Source organism: Hordeum vulgare, chromosome 7H (assembly GCF_904849725.1).
Source record: "Hordeum vulgare subsp. vulgare chromosome 7H, MorexV3_pseudomolecules_assembly, whole genome shotgun sequence".
NCBI lineage: Eukaryota > Viridiplantae > Streptophyta > Magnoliopsida > Poales > Poaceae > Hordeum > Hordeum vulgare.
In genome coordinates, this window is record NC_058524.1 from 618,958,795 (window position 1) to 618,976,766 (window position 17,972).

The window sequence follows — 17,972 nt, forward strand, 5'->3', positions numbered from 1 at the left end:
CTGCGGCGACGGGGGGGGGGGGGGGGGGGTCGCGGCTGTACAGCGGGGTCAGCGGGGTGCCGTTGTGCGCGTCCATGGTGGCAGGGGCGCTGGCGCCGGCGCGCGCGGGAGCAAAGGAGGAAGAAAAGGGGAGAGTTCGCGCGCGCGCTCGAGTCTGCCGCGCGCGAAGTTGACACCCGAAATACACAGCGCGGGATGGGGCTATGGCCAGCGCACCCAACTCGTTTTAGCGCGCGCGCGGTTTTAACGCGCCCGCTGGAGCTGTCCGTCGCGTTGCGCGCGCTATATTTGCCTTTTTTGCAGCGCGGCGCTAGTATAGCGCGGCTGTTGGAGATGCTCTAAGTAAGGCCCCTTGTTTGCTCCAACATATACCGGGCATTGTTTCCTGCCATGCTCCTCACAAGCAAGCAATCACATTTTTTGCTCACACCATTATTGTCCTCTCCACCTTGTGCTTCTCTGCTGTGTTATTACGCCGTGTTCCAATGGCGACCTCGACGGTGATCAATGTCGTTGTCCAACCACTGGTCACGGTCGTGATGGACAAGGCGTCCAACTACCTCCTCGACAAGTACAAGGTGATGAAGGGCATGGAGGAGCAGCGTGAGATCCTCAAGCGCAGGCTGCCCGCCATCCTCGACATCATCGCCGACGCCGAGCAGGTGGCAGCCCACAGGGAAGGGGCAGCAGCCTGGCTCCAGGCCATCAAGAAGGTGACTTACCAGGCGAATGAAGTCTTCGATGAGTTCAAGTACGAGGCGCTTCGTCGCAAGGCCAAAAAGGAGGGACACTACAAGGAGCTTGGCTTCGGTGTGGTAAAACTCTTTCCAACCCACAACCGCTTCATATTCCGTAATAGGATGGGAAGAAAGCTCCGCAAGATTGTGCGGTCCATTGATGTCCTTGTGACTGAGATGAATGCCTTTGGCTTTAAGTATCAACAGCAAGTGCCGGTTTCGAATCAGTTGCGGCAGACGGATCATGTTATCTCCGATCCAAAGAGAATCACCAGCAGGTCGAGAGACAAAGATAAGGAGAAACTTGTTGATATGCTAGTTGGTCAAGCTAACAATGCAGATCTCACAGTTGTTCCCATCGTTGGAATGGGGGGTCTGGGCAAGACCACGTTAGCACAACTAGTTTACAATGAACCTGAAATTCAGAAGCATTTTGACTTGCTGGTATGGGTATGTGTCTCTGACTGCTTTGATGTGGATTCTCTGTCTCAAAGTATAGTTGAAGCAGCTCCCAAGAAGAAGAAGGATGATAGAAAAGAAGATTCTGGGAAGAATAATGACACTCCAAAAGCAGCTCACGGGACGAATAATGATGATACAGAAGCAGGTTCCGGGAAGGAGAAGGATAGTACAAAAGCAGGTCCTCGGAGGAAGAAGGGTGATACAGAAGCAGGTTCCGGGAGGAAGAATAATAGGACAAAAGCAGGTCCTTGGAAGAATAAGGGTGGCACAGAAGCCGCAACTGCTTCAAAGAACAACCTTCAGAAATTAGTGAGTGGGCAGAGATACCTCCTTGTACTGGATGATGTTTGGGAACGACAGGTTGGTATCTGGGAAAAGCTCAAGGCCTGCCTTCAACATGGTGGCAGGGGTAGTGCGGTCTTGACAACAACTCGTGATGAAGGAGTGGCTAAAAACATGGGTACTATTAAAGCTTATAATCTCACAGCTGTGGAGGATGAATTCATAAAGGAAATTATCGAGACAAGTGCATTCAGCCGTTTTCAGAATGAAGAGGAAAGGCCTGCCGGGTTGGTGAATATGGTTGATGAGCTTGTGAAGAGATGTGTTGGCTCTCCTTTAGCTGCAACAGCACTGGGCTCTGTACTGCATACCAAGTCCAGCGAGGTAGAATGGAATGCTGTATTAAGCAGAAACATCATTTGCACCGAGGAGACTGGTATCTTACCAATACTCAAGCTCAGTTACAACGACTTGCCGTCTTATATGAAGCAGTGCTTTGCTTTTTGTGCCATGTTTCCCAAAGGTTACGAGATTGATGTGGACAAGCTGATCCGACTATGGATCGCACATGGCTTTATCATCCAGGAAAAACAAGTTTGTCTTGAAACCATTGGCAAACAGATTTTTGATGAGCTGGTCTCAAGGTCATTCTTTCAGGATGTGAAACAAGTCCAAGCCACATCCAGTGAAATTGAACATGATGGGGCATGTTATTCCAGAACTACATGCAAAATCCATGATCTTATGCATGATGTTGCACTTTCTGTAATGGAGAAGGAATGTGCCTTGGCAACTGAGAAACCTGGCAAAATTGACGCTGTTGCTACAGCTACGGGACCAAGTCAGAGTGAGTGGCTTCTAGACACCACTCAACATTTATTTTTGTCATGCAAGGAACCAGAAAAAGAATTGAATAGCTCTCTGGATAACAGCTCTCCAGCTATCCGAACACTTCTGTGTGATAGTCGTATGGAAAATTCATCATTGCAGCATCTATCAAAATACAGCTCTTTGCAAGCATTAAAGCTCTGTTTGCGGGGTTCATTTCCGCTGAAACCAAAGCATTTACATCACCTGAGGTACCTAGATCTCTCAAGAAGTAAATATATCAAATCACTTCCTGAAGATATGAGCATTCTATACAACCTGCAAACGCTGAACCTCTCTGGCTGCATACGTCTTTGTGAACTTCCAAGACAAATGAAGTATATGACTGCCCTCCGTCACCTTTACACTCATGGTTGTCCAATGCTGGAGAGCATGCCTGGAGACCTCTCAAAACTGACAGCCCTACAGACACTTACATGTTTTGTAGCAAGCAGTGACTCTAATTGCAGCAATGTTGGTCAGCTCGGTAGCTTGAACCTTGGTGGTCAATTAGAGCTATGTCATCTGGAGAACGTGAAAGAAGATGCTGCAGGAGATGCAAACCTCGTGAAAAAGAAGGAACTAACAGAACTGACATTAAAATGGAGCGTTGGATTGGATAACATTGTCGGTGAACGCAGCAGTCGGGATGATGCAAGACTGCTCGAGCAACTTAAACCTCATGATGGGTTGCACGCTATAAGGATACACGCCTATGGAGCCACCACCTTTCCAACATGGACAGCTATGTTGCAAAACATTGTTGTGGTCCATCTTTCTGGTTGTAACAAACTGCAATGGTTCCTTAGCGATGACACTAATACATCCTTTGTATTTGCAAATCTGAAGGAGCTGACATTGCAAGAGCTTGTCTGTTTTGAGAGATGGTGGAAAAAAGATAATGGAACGCAAGAAGTGATCATGTTTCCTCGGCTTGAGAAGTTGTGTATTAGTCATTGTGAAAAGTTGACTGCATTGCCAGGGCAACCGACCTTCCCTAACCTCCAGAACACTTGTATTGAGAGATGTCCAGAGTTGACAACTAGATTTGAATCACCAAAGCTCAGTGTATTAAAGATAGAAGGATGTGATGTACATTTGTTCCAGTGGGTAGCCAGGCATATGACTTCATTGACCAACCTGGATCTGCATAGCATTCTGGACAGTAAAGAAACAACCTCGGTGGCCGCTGAGCATGGTTTAAAGGAAGTAGTGGATGGCATGGACAAATGGAGTGATCATGATTTTCCTCTGACAGTTTTGGTGTTACAAAATTTTCAGCTAGGTGTAACAGAGCTGTGTTCCTGTTTTGTACACCTGCAAGATTTGTCATTTTGTAGGTGTCATGCACTCCTCCACTGGCCAGAAAAAGAGTTTGAAGGATTGGTATCCTTGAGGAAGCTTAAGATTGACCAATGCGAGAATCTGACTGGATATGCACAAGATTCTACCAAGCCATCAACATCATTAGAAACAAGTCAGCTCCTTCCACGTCTAGACGTACTAGTGCTATTGAAATGTGAAAGTTTGGTTGAGGTCTTCAATGTCCCTGCATCTCTCACTGTAATGGAAATTATGTGTTGCAAGAAGCTTGAGTCTATATCCGGCAGGAGGTTGCAGCAGGGACAGTCAGCATCATCGATTCATCAAGGGCCATCTAGTATAGCAGAGGTGTCATCATCATCATCATCACCCGGAGATTGCGCGGAGAACTTAGAAAAACTAAAAATAGCTGAGTGTGATAGCTTAAAAGGGGCCCTCCATCTTCCCTCGCCCCTCAAGGTTCTATACATTGTTAACTGTGGTGGGTTGACATATCTGCAATCTCGGTCGGGGGAGCTCTCATCGTTGGAGCGCCTCATACTTAGGAGTTGCAATTCCCTGGCTTCCCTACCGGATGGGCCGCAGGAATACTCATACCTCCAGCGTCTTACAGTTAAATCCTGCCCTGGTATAAAGACTTTCCCCGCAAGCCTGCAGAAACGGCTGCCCAACATCCAGAAGAAAAACATAGATGCCCATTATTATGAAGGTAAGCACACAGCAATTACCTTTTCTATTACTCCTTACTACTTTACTAGTGAGTATTAAAATTTCTAGTTGGAAAATGATAATAGCATTGCTAGTAGTACGACAGAAAATTGGAGTCAAATTAAAGGTTCCTTTAACCTAAGTTCATCATTTCGTAATTTGTTGATGTTCCTCTGAGTGTAAGTTTCTACATTATTAATCTTTGCAGAAGCATCAAGGCCTATCCCAATCCCGTTGAAACCGAAGACATGGCCATATGCCATCCGTAGAAATTAGAGAATCACGGGAATATCAGTACAGAAGTTGTCATGCAGGTTGGTGATCCATAAACATGCCTCCACTGCTGGAACCCTTTAATCATTCTTCTTTTTTGCAAGAATATGCTGGCGGGGTTGTAAAATGTGATGTTTCTTTGCAGAATCCATCCATCACAAGCAGATGGGGAAGAGAGATCACTTGGAGTGGAACTATTGTCGCGCAAGACGCCCACTGGAACCGGAGACCAGTAATCCAAAAGCGCTCCTATAATACTATCGTCTTTCATTCTGTTACCAGAAATAGATGTTCTTTGAATAGTAAGTACTTGTATCTTGCCACCCCTGTTTACCTACGTCATGTCAGTGTATTTGGTTTCCAAGAGGCACGGCGACACTCAGCCCTGGGCACTGTCAGTTTTTTGTGAAAATTCTGTCGCAGTTTTCCAATTTTATTTATGGACTTGTATATCAGTGCTAGACTGTATGGATGGAGTTATCCCTGATTGTGCAAAGAAACATACGTGATGATCTTGAAAATGTAGCTTGCTTGTGGACTAGCAACAGTAAATGGTTGCTACGGCAATGACGTGGACCACAGGAATGACATTTTCTTCGGGCGATGCATGTGACCTGGTTGCTTGTGGACTATTGTCTTGCTAGACCCACCACGAGCAGTGATTGTGGTTGCCGAGATCATAAGGCCACAGGAATGTTGCAGCGATGCTGAGTTGCAACATCAGTAATCAGAATGATCCCCCACCCCCACCCAAAAAAAAAATGATCAATAACTACTAGTTTATCCCCAGAAAGAGATCATGCTTGAATAATTACTACTCCCTCCATCCGAAAATACTTGTCGGAGAAATGAATGTATTGATACATCCGTTTTTATGATAAGTAATTCCGGACGGAGGGAGTACTTGTTAGAGACCGTGCTTGAATAATTACTACTTGCTGTTGCCACTTGTATTTACCTATGGGCTGTCATTGTATTTCGCTTCAACTGTCATTTTTTATTTTTTTGCCTTGCAACATTTTCTTTGAGTGCTATACCCAGAAGAGGTTGCCCCTCGCGTCGCTCCCGTGAGCGACCGAGGGGGCGAACCCTAGCCGCCGGGGCTAGTCCGCCGCCTCCAGCTCCCTCCCTCGTCGCCGCCGGTGTGCGCCGCCGATCCGGTCGACGTAGGCAGCGGCGGGGATTTCCCTTTTCCTCGTTTTATGTCGTGCTGCGCGGGACGGTGGCTTCGGCGACGGCGTCATGCGGATCCAAGACACGGTGGCGCAGCAGCTCCCGGCGGCAGCGCGTGGCGACGCAGGTGGAGATTGGCTGGGAGTGGCGTGCCGGTCGGCTGGACGTGGCTTGAAGATGAAGGTGGGGCTGGGCGTGGCCGGTGGTGGTGGCAGCGGCGGTGTTCAGCCCGGATCCGGTCTTGGCGGTGGCGACGGCGACGGCTAACCCGGATCCGACCATGGTGGCGGCGGCGTCCCCTCCGCCGGGGATGACGGGCCGGGTGGTGGGTCTTTGTGACGGCACCTGTGAGGCGGATCTTGGGATCCCATGACCGGGCTTGTCGCAGGATCCGGTACTGGCGGCGGGTCGGGGAGACATAGTTGCTGGTGAAAACCAAGCCGACGACGGACAATGGCGGCATTCTGCGCCGTTACCTTGATGAAGGCTTCGTCCTGTAACTATTGTCGATCCACTCGTGCTGCTCCAGGGGAAACCCTAGGATCTGGTTTTTCAGATCGGACGATGGCGGCATTGCGGTGTCGTTCCTCTCTAGGGAGCATCGTTTGTGGAGTAGTGCTGGAAGACACAGGCAGGAGGTGGAGCGTCTTCGTCCTGCACGGAGCTTCGGTGGTGATGTCAGGTCATGCGTGGCCGACAGGTGCTACGCTTTATCATGCCTGTTCGGCAGGTGCTACGCATGACATATCTTACAGAGTCTTCGCGTCTGGATGGACGAGCGCAGGGAGGTGGCGCCGTTGGGCGCCATGGTGGCGTCGACGGATGGCCGGACTGGCAAGGATGATGCGGATATCTCTCTTCTGAATATGGGTCAGCGGTTCGATGATGATGGTGGCTTCTAAAACGTGTGCATGTGGTGTACGTTTTAGGTCTGCTGCACCGGCTGTTAGTTCCGATACGTTATGTGGATGGATCGGCGACGACACCGGTTTTAGATATGGGGAGTGAGATCACTCCACATTATCGCGTTTTGTAGGTGTGAGTGAAGGCTTCGGGTGGTTTGATGTATGTTCTTGTTAGACCTTTGTTGAATAAGTAATAAAAATGAATGTATGCATCGATTGATGCAGAGGCCGGGGGTCTTAACCTCCTTTTCTAAAAAAATTATTAACTTGTATTTTCCACCTCTTCTTACCTACGGTCATGTCATTGTATTTCTTTTCCAACACGCCATATTCTTCCCTGGGCACTGTCAGTTTTTTGTCGAAATTATATATGGGCTTGTATAAACAGAGAGTATCACCATTTACAGTCAATATTCCTGTGATAGCCTGGCTTATTAGGGATGATAGACTACTCATATGAATAAGGAATTTCTTTTTTTCTAGGAGCCCATTCGAACAGAACTCTCAGATTAAGCGTTCTCGGCTTGGAGTAGTTCTAGGATGGGTGAAGTTGATTCCATTGAAGAATTAGGCTGCTCTTGTTTTGTTCCTCAGTTTCTGATGGTTTTTTGAATGTCTGTTTTGGCTGCCTTGTAGTGATATGTATCTATCTGAAGCCTGTTACTATGCATTACATTTCAATGAAAACTGGAGCGGGGCATGTGCCTTTTGATCGTTGTCCTTTTCAGTACAATTTAAGCTAGAGATATAAGATTTCAGTTTCTGAAAATACGATGTTCATCTGAATCCTCCATCCTGACTTGTGAGTACATGCTCCTTTGTTTGTTGACCATCATATGCATTTGAACCTGTTGACTCCACCTCACACTCTGCTCTTTTGTTTGTTCCCAACACTGGACCAGCTGTTGGAATATTGCACTCAAAATGTGGTTAGGAACTTGGCATACAAAAATGCGTTGTCACGAACCTCTTCAGATTATATAAGTATTAACTAGAGAGTTGGGACTTCAAATTTTTAGATATGATATGATGATGCTCATCACCAATTTCGCTTTGCTAACTGATCATCATCGAGTAATCAACATTTCAAAGTCCATATGCATTGTGCAATTCCAGTGTGATATATATAAATATCACATAATTACATAGATGAGTTCATTAGGAGAACCAAGCGCAAGCAGGTCCAACGTTTTTCTTTTAGTCTTTATTAGTAAGTAGTACATACTACTATTACTCCCTCCGTGAACTAATACTGTATAAGAGTGTTTAGATCACTACTTTAGTGATCTAAACACTCTTATATTAGTTTACGGAGGGAGTACATTCACTAGGAGAAAATGGATCAAAAATGCAAAAGAACAGAAGACAATAAAAGCTCTGTAAATTTAGGGTTTCATTCTATAGATACGTCAGCCTCAACCAAGGCATAGTGCCCACACACAGCATGGAAAGCAGCAAGCAGAGCTTCCTTCCTAATAGTAGCAGACAGAAGTTTCTCATCCTCATCCTCGAGGATGAGGATCCTGATCGAGAGCTTTCTCCTGCACAGCGGGCACGATCCGTGTGTCAGGGCCTAATCCCGACGACCTGAAGAAACCAGCACTTACTGTAGCTGCGTCTGTATTTCGTTACTTAAGTCCTCCGATTTGTCGCAGGATCTGCATCCAAGGTCTCTCCTAGCGCGGTTCGGTAACGGCTGGTTAATAGGAGCCGCAGATCCCCCATCCAAAGGCAGACGACAGCACAGCTGTCACTGTTTACCTTTCCGACAATAGGCACATGTACTTGGTGCTTTATTTCACTTCCCTTACTCTTTTGTAAATAAGGGTACAAAAGCCACCATTCGGGACCTGAAAAGGATCATATCTTGTAATAGGGGTAAACACTAGGCCGTTGTGTTTCGGCTGGCGACGAACCCTAGCTACACTACTTGTAAATCTGAGTGAATCGGCCTCTTAAAGTGACCTACTTTGCTCTTCTTGCATTCCATTTCTGAAGAACTTCGACAGTCCTCGCTAGTTCCTGTCAATTGGTATCAGTAGCCAGCGATTCTGAGAGGCGTTAGGACCTGTGTCATAAAAGCCTCCTCCCTGGGCACATGTTCCGACGGCGCCGATCGCCGATCGCCCGGCATAGTGGATTAGTGGTGCCGGCACACTGCTCGGGTGCAGAAAAGGTTTTGGGAGTGGTTCCTGAACATCCCTTCTGCAGTTTAAAATACCACTGACCCAACCTTCTTTGCGCAGACGGTGCTGTTAGCGGCGGTAGAGCTTGGGAAAGATAGGCTGGTTGCTGGCAATAGTGGTAAGTAGTGATCCCTCCCATCTTTCTGTCGGCAATTCCTTTGTTGTTCCTCTTACTAGTGAGTATTAATTGTGCTAGTTGTGGATAACTATAACGACATCACTAGTAGTAATATGACAAAAATTGAAGCAAATTAAATATTCTTTAACCTAAAGTCGCCATTTCTCAACTTACTGATGTTCCTCGTAAGTGTAAGTTTTTTTTTTGTTTGCATTATTAACCTGTGCAGATAAACCAAGGTCTATCTCTATCATGTTGAAACCAAAGTCACTCAAATGTGCCATCCGTAGAGATTAGAGAGCTATAAACAGAATCACAGGATGGGAATACCAATATCAAAGTTATCGCAGAGACTTGTGATCTGGAAATATGTCTACACTGCTGGACCCTTTTAATCCTCCTTCTTTTTTGCAAAAAAAAAAAAAGCTGGCTAGTGGAATTCTTTGCAGAACTCTTCCAGCACATACAGACAGGGAAGAGAGATCACTTGGAGTATACACCCACAGAAAGTTGTTGCCATGTTGAATTGCGAGATCAGTAACCAGAAATTCCTTCTATGATTCTATTGGCTCTCAATTCATTCTGTTCTCAGATAAATATTCTTGTTTGAATAATAAGTAACTATTTTGTCCATCTCTGTTTTACCTACGGGCATGTCAGTATATATATTTTCCTACAAGCACGGCGACATTTTGCCCTGGGCACTGTCAGCTTTGGTCAATATCCTGCCGCAGTTTCTCAATTTAATTTATGGACCTGTATAAACAGTACCACTATATATTAACATTCAGTATTCTGTTTACCGTGTATCTCAGCAGTGTTATTTATCAAGCTGTTAATTTCCCCTAATACCTCTGCACTAGATTTTATGGAGGGAACTGTTCCTGATTGTGCAAAAATAGACGTAGGTGCGGATTTTGAAGATCTAGCTTGCTTGTGGATTAGCAACAAAAAAAATGTTGCTGCTCCAATGATGTGGAGTTCTCTGACGAATTAGGCTACTCTCACCCTGACGCTCTTCTGTGCAACATGCCACCTCTTATTTTCTTCAGTTTCTGTTTTTTCAGCTGCCTGTTTGGAACGTCGTTTCCGCTTTGAATACTCTTGTAAAAATACAGACCAGCCACCATCGGTTTTGTTTTCGCCAGCAAATCACTCTCAGCCAGTAAGTTACACCCGGTAGAAAAATACACCTGTATTTATTTACATCGATTCCAAGCACGGCTAGCAGTATCTGTAGCCTTATGACGAGGTCTGTTACTATGTGTTTCGTCTTCAACGAAAATGGAACAGTTTTCAAAGATATTTTCTTGTTTTCAGATCCTGCAGCTGGAGGCACACCCAACATCCCGATTGAGAGTTAACGGACGGCATTCCGGTTATACTCGTCGCCGGTGATACTGACCTCTATCGGGAAGTTTGAAGATGGACACCCTCGTCATGACGTTGGTACGATTGAGCTGGCTCACAATGATTCAGTGATAAGTGAATTAAATGCATGTAAGGAAAATGACAAGATTTATATGGATGTTCAGTGTTATTTAAACCATTTGTGTTATTTAAATGCATGTTCTCTAGCTCATGATTTAAATGCATGTAAGGAAAATGACAATATTTAAATGCATATTCTCTAGCTCATGACAAGATTTACACACATGTAAGGCGCTGATTAAGAATATATTTTTATTTGAAAGTGACAAGATCATGTTTTTTAAACTACAGCTAACATGAGAGGAATACTTGCAATAGCAGGATGACTTGTTTTATTGCCCCTTATTTAAAAGCAGAGCAGATTTTGCTGCATCTCAACTTCAGTCTTCCAATAGAGATTCTGGATCTCAACTTTAGTCATGAAGAAGATAAACCTGAACATCATCAAGAACCTATTCGCAAGGAGGAAGGAAATCATCAAGAAGATATTCATTAGGAGGAAGCAACACGTAATAACATAAAACATGATCTACTACTACTTGCATATTCTATTCCATGAATTTGATCTTTTCGATAGGAAGCATGTTCTACTCCATGTACTACTTGCATTTTCATTTTCTGAATTTGTTATACTCCATGATCTTATTATTTTTGCTAAAAAACATGTTTATGAATTACCTTTTACTCCTCTTTGTAGATGTTGATCATTCAATAAGAAGAACTTCGGTAAACCTATTAGATGAGCTCAAGTTTGGTCCTTATTTTGCTTAGAAAGTAATCCAAAGCAAAGATGGAGAAATTTAAAAAAATGACAAGGATCTCGTTGCAAGCCTTTTGAAGACAATTCTAAGCAGTACTGAAAGAATATGGAGAGAACAAAATCAATAGATTGTAAAAGGTCAAGAAGTTGACATCTCAAGCAAAAATAAGGGTAGAGTAGGCCGAAAGCAAAACGATCTTGATCTCTTGAGAATATCGACAATCCCAGTGAACAAAATAAATATACTTCAAGGTTTATTAAGGTCTTTCAGAGTTCGCTTCTCAACCATACAATTAAGGTTCTACTGGGGTGAGATGAATGACCACACTGTCACTTTGAAGCCTTTGTGAAAAAAGATACTAATATTAAAATATTAAATGTTATATATCTCCATACTAGATGAGAATTGGATCACAACTCTCAGTCTTATCTTCAAAGATACGAAAAATGTTTGATATGACGAAATGGAAAAAGAAAACCTACTATCTATTCATCACTACAAGAATCGGCGATTTTGATGACATGTATAATCTTTGCTGTCAGCAAATCGTCGGGGCAGACGGCAAACGAGAAGTTTGCCGTCATGGGCAGACGGCAAAGAGCTACTATCGCCAAAATCACGAAAAGCAGACGACAAAAAAAACCACACGGCAAAAAATAGTTTTGCCGTCAACTATTTGGGTAGATGACGGCAAAGGCACGATTTTTGCCGTCTACTTACGCTACGGATGACAGCAAAAAAGATGTCCACGGCTCCTGTTAACTGACCCAAACGGCACGCAGTTTTGCCGTCTTGCATTAGCAAGGGCACACGGCAAAAATTAGTCTTTGCCGTCAGGTACGTCGTATAGAAGACGACAAAGACTAAAAACACAGGTGCCCTACCTCCCGCGAGTGGAAAAAGAACACACCGGATAAAAAAAACAACAGCGAGCGCAGCAGCCCCTCCCTCTCGCGACTGGTGGTTCCCTCCTCTGGTGAAAATATCTAGGGTTCACAGCCGCCGGGCCCTCCCCGGCCGCCGCCGCCGGTGCCCTCCCCGGCCGTCGTCGTCCGTGTGCGCGACATGGCGGGAGGGTAGGCCACCTCCGGTCGGGCCTCCCTCCACCACACCTCCGGTCAGGCCTCCCTCCACCACACCTCCGGTCAGGCCTCCCTCCACCACCGCCAGTGCCCTCCCCGGCTGACGCCGCCGGTGCCCAGGCACCGTTGTCCCTTTGCGTGACATGGCGGGAGGGTAGGCCACCCTGCCGCTCCATTCTCGCGCCACCGCCGGTCGGACCTCCCACATGGATGGCACCTTCACTGTTTAGATCTCGTCCATGTCCATAGCCTGAGAAGTGCTGGTGTGATATCTCGTAGAGTAGAGATTATGCTGTTGCAGGTAGTGCTGCAGTTTGGATTCAATTGGGATTATGCTGTTGCACCCAGCCAAATTGCTTCATCGGAGAATAAAAGAGGGAAACGACATGCGTCTTGCGTTTGCATTGCATAACTTCTAAAAACCCAACCCCGTACTGGCTGATGTAGGTACCATGCGATCCACAAGGAAGTGTACGAGTGGTTCAACATCAGCTTCGACCACTTTGGCCGGACATCCACCCCGCAGCAGACAGAGACATGCCAATCGATTTTCAGCAAACTGCTGGACAACAACTGGCTTTCAGAGAACACAATGCAGCAGGTTTGCCGGGTTATCTGTCTTACGTTATCATCACACAAGTTCACTTCCTGCGTTTTATTTTCCTTACACTAGAAGACATGGCACGTCTATCATCTGTTGCAGCTCTACTGCGAATCATGCCAAAGGTTCCTGGCGGACAGGTTCGTCGTGGGCATATAGAAGCACATGCGGCTGGATCGATTTCATACCGAGACACAGGTACATGAAGCTAATCCGTTCGATCCGCTCAGCAAAATACACACACAAAAGGACTCAATTTAATGTGCCATAGATTCAGGCGTTCTATAGTTTTAGTCACAAATATATTTTCATTACTTCTTCTGATTTATTTGCAACACCAACTCAGCTGTACGTACAAGATGAAAGAGGCCTCTCTACAAGACGATCTCACCCGCAGCAGGAAGAGATAGAACCGGCGAGTGGTGACACACTACTGCTGTGCGATTCTGCGTTCCAGCAGCATCAATGGTTGCACAAGATAAAATGCAAGTCACGCCATGCATGATATATCTCCTGTGTCATCTACATGCTTTAAGAAAAATAAGATCCATGTTCTCTTTACTGCTTAAGTATATGTCCATCCAGATGATTCCTCTCTAACCTTTCTTCTAACCCAACTCACGCAGAAGCAATTTTGTTGAGCCTTTGGGAGAAAAGGAGGTCTAAGGCTGTGACGTTGGGTGCAGCTGAAGAAAAGAAAGGTTTGGCCTAATTCTAGAACGTACTCTATATCATGATTATGTACTTGATTTGTTTAAATCACGTCTCCCTATCTCCACAACTATGCCATGCTGAAATTTTAAAGGTCGACTGAATCCATCAAAATCAATTTCACGTCGCAATGTAGCCTCTCACTGATCATCCTCCTCTCCAAATTTTTAACCTACCCAGACTATAATTTCGACCAGACTGCATATCTTGGTTTGTGCTTCCATGTTGATTAGTGCATTGAGAAGGAATTGCAGTATGAACTAGATAGCACGGCAGTAGTGGAGTCCTCCCAGATGTCCTCTCGCCCTCTGCTAGACACTGCAATGCTAAGCATTACAGCAAGCGGGGAGATGATATGCACAAAGGTCGGTGACCGGTCATCTATCTCTGGTGGTTGCATCACACGAAGTACATCAGGCAGTAAAATGACGCGCAACGGCATACTTGGTATCATCTTTATTAGTTGTAAATTCTGTTAGTAGTCATGTCATGATAGTCATGCGTTTGTCGATATGTTTAAGCTTAAAAACATGACACAATTTAACTCTATTGCTACTAATGTCACTCTCTGTTAACAAATAACTTTTTGATTTTGTATCTTTTGTCATTGACAAATTCATGTTCAATGGCCTTTACTTTTAAAATGTTTGCACAGAAAAAAATTGACACGAAATTGCTAGACTTCGTAAGATGTGGGCGTGCAATATTAAAGTTGGAAGGATGCATGACAGGTCATCTGGGTCTGCAGTAATGTACTGCTTTTAGCATTGGAAGTATTAGCTATGCTTTGTGTAATTACCAGGATCTTCTCGCAAGGAGTCATTGTCTTCTACTGTCATGTTACCACTGTACAAAAGGAGTGTGGGATTCAAGGTACTTGATTTCATTGACAAAGTTATTCAGCATGGTATTTTGACTTAATAAATAGTTACTCAACCATCATGTCTATATCTGCTTTTTATTCTTCTCTTGATTATGGATCGGATGAATAGTTGCATGGAATTTAGATTGAGATTTCAATGTTTGATGGATAGATAATATGTTTGTAACAAATAACGTAGTACCACGAATTAGTACAAGAAAGAACTTTTCCTTTATTAATAGTTCGAGTATAGATAAATCAACCCCGTCCAAGAAATAACTAGACAAATGTATATTAGTGTAGCATAATTTGTAAACTACACATATATGGAAATTGTATGTTTAGGAATTTATTTAGGAGTGGGAGGCCTTCGATTTCTCTATTGAGTTTGTTTTATTGTGTTGGTAGTACTCTATTGAGTTTGTTTTATTGTGTTGGTAGTACTGTATTTTGCATGTGACAATGGAAAATCACAGGATTGTGCTGCCGCATGCCATGCTAATCTACTTGGAGTTTTTTAGATCTTTTCCTCGGTGCACGACATCTGGGCCGTCCAGCCATGCGTTGGGATGGTAACTTGTCAGGTTTTTGTCCCCCGATCTCTTCTCGTAGGCATAGGCCATAGGAAGGGTAGGCGTAATCGACTGGCACATCTGTTTTGCTTTGGTCTAGACAGAAAATGCAATAATGCATGACCTGTAAATAATAAAATACTAGTCTTGACTTAACGTAACCACTACCTCTATGCACAACTCCACGGACTGTTCTTATATGGGGGGCACCTATTCGGACCTGCTCAATAGCCATGCATGTGTGGCGATAAAACATACTCCTAGCCCCCAAAAGTAAGAGATAGCAAGTTCATGAAGCAGATTAGTGTTTATGTAAGCTGACTTTGGCTATTAAAATTCAATTAGTATCGATCGCTTAGCCCAAAAAATGTCAAGATGTTTTTTTAGGGAAAATGTCAAGATATTTCCCAGGTAATAGAATATTAAAAATGTGCATGCCTATTTTTGGGGTACAGCCAAAAAAAATCTGCTTGTAAGAAGTTTCTGACTTGATACAACCAAATAGATATATGATCTCTTAATTTCTAAGAGGTAAGAATATTTAAGCGGGGCCATATTTAAAAGGCACCAGTTTATAATATGGAAATATATTCTCAGAACTCTTACATGTTTCAAAATTGAAAAATCACCATGTGACATATGAATGGAATTGCTACATACAACTTTTTCTATTGCATCAATGTCTATTAGAATTGTCTCTCATTATTGCGGTTGTATTGTGCAATATCATGTGTAGAGATGCTTCTACTATTCTACACATGGAAATATAGTTTTGCTCTAATTATCTCTATTGCTTAGCCGTATAATTCAATATAAAATTATTGGTGTGTATTAAAAAAATTGGTAAATTACCTGGCCCTTTAAATCTTGACATATCTATGTGTATTTGACGAAGGAACTAAAACATGTGGGAGGTGCTCCATTTTTAATAAGTGCCTATTTCTTCTTGTTTTAAACTGACATGTGGGTGGTCCTCTTCCAGGGGCCCTTCCGTTTCCTCGAAGAACTGGATAACCTTTATTTATTGTGTGTCAAAATCTGACATATGTGCATGACTTCATCTTGTAGGTTGTCATATGGATGTTCTTTGGACTACGATATTGACATGAAGACATTTATCGTAATGCCAAATTTTATGTAGTAATGCCAAATATTATGACATGGATTATATATATGATGTATATATATATGTAGTAATGCCAAATATTATGACATGGATTATGGATGTTATATATATGATGTATGGATTATGGATGTGTTATATGTTGTATGGATTAAAGATGTTATATATATAATGTATGGATTATGGATGTTATATATATGATGTAAAATTTTATCTAACACCGGTGGTAGTTACCACCACTTGCGTTTTGTATGTTGTATGAAGTATGTATCAAATTGGAGAGTATGTATGTGCAGTATGTAGGATATAATCATGTTTAGGTAGTATATATACTGTTTTTTTTATAGTATGTATTATATTTTGTGTATGTTCTTTTTTACATACAAATATATATGTATTTCACAAATATAATAAAACCTATGGGTCAACTTGTAATTTTTTCATGTAACTCACTTTAAAAAATCTTGTATATAGCATATGAACATAATTAAAATGATAAATTAGTATATATACTCCCGCATGGTAGTATATTGAACATGTGGGGTAACTACCCCTGGGTGGTAGGATGTATATATATGATGTATGGATTATGTTATATATATATGCTGTATGAATTATGTCTATTTATGCTCTTTGCTGTCATGTTCATGACAGCAAACAAAATGACATATTTTGCTGTCATGTACACGCTAGAAAGACGGTAAACAATAGACCATATTTTGCTGTCATGTATAGGTTAGGAAGACGGCAAAAAAAAAGACATATTTTGCTGTCATGTACGGGGTGAGGAAGACGGCAAAAAAGGCTAACCTCGTCCGTTAGCTAGGCCGTTCCGTCTTCTGACCATTTTTTGCCGTCTACCAAAGTAGCTGACGGCAACATAATTCCACTGACGGCAAACATTTTGCCGTCTGCTGTCCTGGCCGCTGACGGCAAAGACGTCCTTTGCGGGCACATGGTCTGACGACATTATTTGCCGTCATGGGCTGACGGCAAAAATTTTGCCGACTGTAATTCGCTATTTGCCGTCTGTAGCGTCCTGACGGCAAAATGCTCGATTCCTGTAGTGCATCACTCTCTTTCTCTTAGTCGTCATCCTATCTTTCCAGTATCACCTTCCATTTTTGGTTCCACTTATAATTGAGTCGCCACTCCCTTACCCACTCATTGTCGTTCATACAATTTTTGTATGTAAAACAAATTAAAATAAAAAATTTATACTAAACTTTTATACCTTTTAGTACTTAGTTTTATTATACTATAATTCTAACATGCATAATTTTCTAGTAGTTAGTTTGCATAGTTAACCACAAAAAAAACATTAAATATTAATTATAGTATTATGTCTTATATAACTATGTTTTTTGCATCTAAATTTTAACTGTATGTTGCGACAAAAGTTCTCTCTGAATTAACTTTTGTCAATTGCATAATTATATAGTGTATATATCTTTAGATATCTTACTAAAGATCCCAAAATTGCCTAAAAATATCTAATAGTGTCACTTAAAAGTATTAATAGTTGGCTCAACTTCCGTTGAATTGTGTATCTCAACATTTGTCCCCTCATGTTTCCTTTTTGAATTCGTTGTCGAGTGGAAGGAATCTCCACCTGCATATTGATCAGAAATAAAAAGAAATCGAGCCACTTCATGTGGAAAACAGTGTCAAAAACCTTGATCGAGTTTATGTAGAAAATCTGATCGAAAACCTTAAGAGGCCAAGGGGCAATACACCTTGCCGATGCAAGAAACACAAAATACCATGTACATAGACACGACACAACATAGAGATC

General features: G+C 43.1%; 1 protein-coding gene across 1 annotated transcript; it reads left to right on the forward strand.

Moving 5' to 3' along the window:
• Positions 1-200: 200 nt before the first annotated feature.
• On the forward strand, positions 201-5,237 carry LOC123412215 (putative disease resistance protein RGA4). The gene is made up of 3 exons (XM_045105158.1): positions 201-4,380; positions 4,588-4,693; positions 4,798-5,237. The coding sequence occupies exons 1-2, from the start codon at positions 486-488 to the stop codon at positions 4,653-4,655; spliced, it is 3,963 nt and encodes a 1,320-aa protein (XP_044961093.1). The 5' UTR covers positions 201-485; the 3' UTR covers positions 4,656-4,693; positions 4,798-5,237.
• The last annotated feature ends 12,735 nt before the right edge of the window (positions 5,238-17,972 follow it).

Excerpts from the sequence above, each read along its gene's own strand:
- LOC123412215 (XM_045105158.1), top strand. The coding sequence starts at position 486 with ATGGCGACCTCGACGGTGATCAATGTCGTTGTCCAACCACTGGTCACG. Across the intron at positions 4,381-4,587 it reads AGATGCCCATTATTATGAAG|AAGCATCAAGGCCTATCCCA; the intron begins GTAAGCACACAG and ends TAATCTTTGCAG.